The 5,762-nt window shown below is 50.7% G+C and overlaps 2 protein-coding genes across 2 annotated transcripts in view; both read left to right on the top strand.

Annotated features, from left to right (window-relative positions):
* Positions 1–463: 463 nt before the first annotated feature.
* Positions 464–1,811, top strand: LOC100903583 (uncharacterized). The gene is made up of 5 exons (XM_003737773.1): positions 464–491; positions 583–713; positions 861–1,047; positions 1,169–1,255; positions 1,584–1,811. The coding sequence occupies exons 1-5, from the start codon at positions 464–466 to the stop codon at positions 1,724–1,726; spliced, it is 576 nt and encodes a 191-aa protein (XP_003737821.1). The 3' UTR covers positions 1,727–1,811.
* A 2,224-nt stretch (positions 1,812–4,035) lies between these two features.
* The window catches only part of LOC100903439 (uncharacterized), a 2,408-nt gene continuing 681 nt past the window's right edge, over positions 4,036–5,762 (top strand). Inside the window, exons 1-7 of the mRNA XM_029111861.1 lie at positions 4,036–4,071; positions 4,165–4,394; positions 4,469–4,550; positions 4,656–4,817; positions 4,918–5,059; positions 5,182–5,285; positions 5,535–5,648. Of these exons, the coding sequence (XP_028967694.1) occupies positions 4,036–4,071; positions 4,165–4,394; positions 4,469–4,550; positions 4,656–4,817; positions 4,918–5,059; positions 5,182–5,285; positions 5,535–5,648 (870 nt within the window). The remainder of the gene's footprint in view (positions 4,072–4,164; positions 4,395–4,468; positions 4,551–4,655; positions 4,818–4,917; positions 5,060–5,181; positions 5,286–5,534; positions 5,649–5,762) is intronic.

The following is a 5,762-nucleotide window of genomic DNA, read 5'->3' as shown; positions in this document are numbered from 1 at the left end:
TAACATTCCCTTACTTACGGGCGTCCTCTTGTCACTCGTGATCTGGCGGAGAAATCGGGGCTGAAGGATATGTTCCGCGCAGCGCATCCTTACGCGGCCAGCTGCCTCCGAGATCGCTGTTGCGAATCACCTTCTCCGTCGACGTTTCGCGGCATACCATATCGTAACGCCACGAGAAGAACATCGACCGAACATGTAGGTTCGAGGGCGTCGCCACGCCCAAATGACCGACAGAATCGTCTCATCAGCGCTGCCAGCTGGAACGCCAGCTAGTAAAAACTCAGCCTGCGGGTCTCTGAACTCATTCTGAAAGGAACTTTCGAATTGGACGGTAAGTCTCCCGTTAAGCGAGTATTCCAGCAAGCGAGCTGTTCACAATAATTCATTCCGTGACTAGATCGTCCCTACATTCTTTATCCGCAACAGAATCTCTTCCCGAGGCTGAACAGCGGACAGTACGAGCATGAAGTCATTCGCTTCTTTCGCCGTCGGTGAGTCGAAAGTCCGCCGGTCGTAAGCGTCGATATTTTCTTGTTCCTGATTGGAGTGCACTCCGATTGATACATTTCCTTCAATCTACAGTTACGGCGATCCTAATTTCGACCTCGATTGCTGATGATGATGACGCAAACGCAAATCAAGCAGAGAATTACGGATCGAGACTTTGCGCGAACATGAACCAAGAATCCTCGCGACCAGAACTCATCGAAATGGTAGAATCGATCCCGAGAGCGATTGAAAAATTCGTCATGCGGAATGGACAGATTCCAAATCTGAGGGATCCTCGCGTTCTTCCGTCAGAAGAGCTGATCTTGCAGAGCGAAATTTCGCGATTTGGCAACGCTTGTTTTTTTTTCCAGAAAGGGAACCGCACGACCTGCGTCCTCGCCTTTACAGAAGAAGTCCAGTATACGACTGCCGTCGGCACTGTTCTACCCGAAGAGATTATTTTCGAGGTCGGAGAGATTGGTGAATTCGATCTGAAGCTCATCGATGAGTGTCCGACAGACCCTTACTGCTACCGAGTGAAAAACTCACCAGGAGGGAGTGAGTTGGATTCTCGATAATTCTGAAGGACAATCATCTCTCTAAGGTCGAAGCGGAAATCTCTCATCCATTAGGCGCCCGAACCCTTGATGGTTTCTTTGATTCTAGATTTTTCTTCCAGTGTTCAATGGGAATTACATCTACACCGCGGCCGCTAACAGCACATCTGAACCAGATTACATTGTCGTATACGATTGCAGAAATGGCGGTGAGAGTTTTTCCATCAACGTCATCAGCGAGCGGTGACTCCAATCGAGTCAGACTGATGATTGCGTTGTCCAAAAGAACAACACGTCTTTCCCGAGGCTTTTATGGAATCGAAGCAGACTCCGCTAATTTTGACCGCGTGTGGACCGCTCAGTCCTTTCAATCCTCCGGGCCTGAATTCGAATAATCAATCGACCCCGGTGATGAGCGGCCTGCAGGAGCGATCCCGACAAGCGGGTGATCGAACAAACCGCCAGGCTCTCTGAGCAGAGTGCATCGAGTGAAGCGGTTCCGGATATCCAACGATGATCTCTTGCATTGCTTTCCAGAGAGGCGCACGCAGAAAGCAGAGTTCTACCGCGCCTCCCAAGAGATCGTCGACGAGTTGGAGTCGGTCTTTGGCCTCCAAGTTTCGCTGGATGAGCTTGAGGATTGTGTGCGGAAAGCCGAGGAGGCGGCTGAGGATCGTTGAGTGATTGTTCAATGATTACAACGGAAAGGTAGCTTTAATATTCAAGCCGCTCGAAATAAACGGTCATTCGTGAGCCTTTCGCTAACGCGAACGCTTCGTAGTCATCCTTAGTGCCATAAACAACAAATTTTATTCTTCGAATGAATAATCTCGGACATTCCCCCAAGCAAGGCGATCTTCACTCTCCCGTGGCCTCTTTCTATACAACACAAATTCATTTTTGACGAATCCGAGACCGACATCGACGAAATCGCTCGGAGGGCTGCGCCCAATACTGCTTTCTGTGGAGATGGAACATTGCAATCTTCATTCGGAAAATATTTACCTACACAAATCCGAAAGCGGACGGGTCCGCTGATACCGGGCCTCAGCGTACATTCTGCTTCGAAAAGAATAAACGATACGCGATCGAGAGTATTGGAATCGGATCGATATGAAGCCCGATTGAGACCACGTCCGCCCGCGGCAATGAGACGGTCCCGCTTACACATGCATCTCGTTTTGGCCCGTGTCCTCGCCCATCGTCGAAGACAAAGCTCCTATCGTTGGATCGTCTCGGCCGGGAGATTCCGGAATTAAGCTACGACGTCATGAAATGAGCATCATTGACCATCATCCTTTCGGGGATGACGTTCACGGAACTTTCCCAGAAATTCGTGGTAGATGGAGTCCAAGTGGACCGTGACTTCGGCCCCGGAATTCCTCGAGAATGCCTCGGACAGCCGAAGGGTTTCGCGGGACGCCTCTCGGGGACCGAGGCGTGCCACAGACGCATAGGCCTTATGATTGTATCCGCCGTTCTCTGGCTCAAGTCGAGAGTTTCCGCAGCGAGAATTCCACGGAGCTATACGGAGGCCACCGGATCTTCCGGAGACCTCAGCCCAGGCTCTATTGAGAGGTCGAGCTGCTTCTTACGCCGATTTCGGGCTTCGGAACAGACTTAAAGATCGACTGAATCAAAGATGTCCCTCGAACGTCCCATGGAGCCCTGCCGTGGCTTCTGTCTCACTCCTACAAGTAGGAACTCGTCGAGGGAATCATATAGTGTCATTCATTATCGAAATCGAGATTATACCGGGAGACATGTCATGATCAGGGTAAGAGTCATTGAGACGGTCGCACGGAAGGAAGAACGTATCTGGCCCCGATGGGAGAAATCATAGGGATACAGAGATGAGAGAGTTTGATCAATTTCAATCCTCGATGACGATGACCCTCACATGAATAGAGCCGTCATCATCCATGCCCGTCAAGCGCTGCAGTTGCCTGAGCAAGATATGCATTCTCCTTACAAATTTCCGTCCGCCCATCCCAAATCATGCTGGTCCCGAAGCTTTCCATTCTTCCGATTCTCGACTCTCCTAGCTTCCCATATGCCTTCTGTTCATGTTCCCCGCTCCCCACATTCCCCCTTCCACTCATTTCCTATTCCGCATTCCCCCCCCCCGCGCATATTCCCTCTTCCCTACATCTTCCGACTCCCATGTTTGCAGTCACCTTATTTCCTGTTCCCGATAACTCCCGTGCCGAATATAATCCGCTCCCGGTATTCCCTGTTACGCATGTTTCTTGTTGCCCTCATTCCCCTACAGCTTCCTCCGCCCTTCGCTATGACAAATCCCAACAGCCCCCCGAGCGGTCATGGACTTCTTACAGTGACTTATAGTTTCGTGTTCTCGTTTAACGGAGAATTCACCTATTTTCCGCGGGAACCCCGTCGTACGGAGAGGGAAATCCCCCATAAGCACCTCAGAGGCTCGAGGAGCATTTCCGGGAGGTCACGCGAGTACACGACAGAAAACAGACAGGCGTGCCATCGAGGACAGAAGGAATCTCAGCTGAATCCCGAGCTAGGACAATAAAATGGTGCCATGTAAAACAAAGTTTCGGAGCGGCTACAGCGAGAACGATTTGGCCTTCCGATTAAATCTTCCCCGCCGACAGAATCGCCGAGGCCATGATCGATCGGAATAAACCCCTAGCGGTGATCATTTTTCTTGTGAGGCTTAAATTCAGATGTACAGTTCTTCTCCGAAAGCTATCCACATTCTAGGACCACCATCGAAATGATTCATTGAGAGAAGCGCTACGGAGCGATTTGACGGTTCCTATATCGTTAGATGCTTTTGAATCTCCATAAAGTCCTGTTCCATCGCCCTCGACGAGCTCCCGCCCCGAGACTATCGAAGTCGCCGACGCGGGAGAGCCTGAGGCGGGACCCATTTTGGGAGCTGTCTCAGAACCAGCGCGGTAGTTCACTCGTGCTGCCATCGACTGCTCGGTGAAGTAAATCAGAACGGATAAGGAAAATGAACGCATCTTTCCTCCGAATCGCGACTTTTACGGTAAGAACCTCAGAAGTCGTTCATATTTCTGGGCGACTGATCCGTCTCCTCCGGCGTCCTAGACCTAGTGAATTGAAATAAGACATTGGGCAGGGAAAGAGACGACCTCGTTCACTCAACTTGGCAATATATCGACTCTCGGGGATCGGATTCGAGCTTCGGGGCTTGCTTTCCGTGGGTAGCCAGGATAGCTCCCGCATACTAGCTACTTTCGCCTTTCAGTATCCGCCCTACCATGTGCTACATGAGGAAGGTCGAAACGTGGCTGTCGGTGGCATGTATGGCAAAATTCTTCGAGTGCTTTCCAAATCCTTGGGCTTCAGGTATCTGTATGGTCCGACTCCGATCCGAGGGATTTGGATGCAGTGTCTAATCTACGGGAGATTATTTTTGCCAGTTACAGCGTTTCGAACGCAGCAGCCTGGGGCATCAAAGTCAACAATACGTGGAATGGCGCCATCGGTCTTCTCGATCGAGACGTAATGTTTTATATCAGGCTCGAGCTCTTAGATAAGCCCTTCCAATGACCACGGAAATTTGCGACAGATGAGAGCCCCGCCCCTAATCTCTCCACTCGTCCCCAGGAAGCAGATGTTGCGCTTTGCTGTACGAATCCGACAGCAGATAAGCTCGCGGTCGCACCCCTTTCGCCGATGATCAACCCGATCGAGATAATCATCTTGGCAGGAAGACTAACCCGTTTCAGCAAAGATCCTTTTGCTGTACTCAAGCAACTGCATTACGACGTGAGAGCGAGCACCGACCTTCCGCACAATATGAATAAGATAAAAATGGGAAAATGGACGAATTAAGAAGCGGCTCATTTACGATGGTGTTTTTCGCCAGGTGTGGGCGGCTCTTGCGATTGGAATTTTATTCGTCTCCCTGCTGCTGACTGCCTCCCAGCTGGTGCTCACCAGAGCTTCGACTTTTGTGGAAGTTTGCCTTCGATACATTTTCCTTCTGTTCGGCAATACTTGGAACGAATGTAAGCGCAGCAGAATAATCGGAGGGACCGATCCGCTGAAGGTATAAGAATATTTACGAAAGCCAATCTACGGACGAAGGTCAAGTCCAGAGATGTATATGATTGCTTTTTCAAATGTAAAGGCAGCGGGGAACCTCCGAAATGGAACACTATCCGGATGTTCTGGATAACCTGGATATTCGGAATAAGCATCATCCTGATGAATGCTTACGCTGGCCAATTGAAGGTTTGGATCACTCGACGGCGCTTGATACTCCATTTTAATATTTTCGACTGGAACCCAGGCTTTGGGGGCGAGTGCGATTCCGTGTCCCTCGGGAACGCGGCTTCTGGTCAATTCTCCTAAATTGAAAGACTCAATTTCCCGAACTCCGGATAATTCTCCGGTGACCGAAGCCTACAGGCGCGGATACATGCGGTAGCTGCGGGGAGAACGAAGCGACGGCTGCCTCACCGGGGAAATGACTCCTTCCAGGGTGCAATGCTCTTTAAACCGGAAAAGCCTCGTCTGAACGGACTATGGGACCTGCATCAGAAGCCCAATCTGAGAGTCTATGTGCCCGAGAACAGCTTCGAGTACATCTTCAAGGTCAGCATGTACGAACTCAGGGGGCAGACAGGAACGAGGAAGGGATCTGTATCGTGAACTTCCCGCCCCCCCCCCCCGGCATTTATTCGGAAACTTCTTGCTCCGTCAAGAATG

Source organism: Galendromus occidentalis, unplaced genomic scaffold, assembly GCF_000255335.2.
Source record: "Galendromus occidentalis unplaced genomic scaffold, Mocc_1.1 scf7180000075612, whole genome shotgun sequence".
NCBI lineage: Eukaryota > Metazoa > Arthropoda > Arachnida > Mesostigmata > Phytoseiidae > Galendromus > Galendromus occidentalis.
Note: the sequence above shows the minus strand (reverse complement) of the source record. Positions and strands in the feature narration are given on the sequence as shown.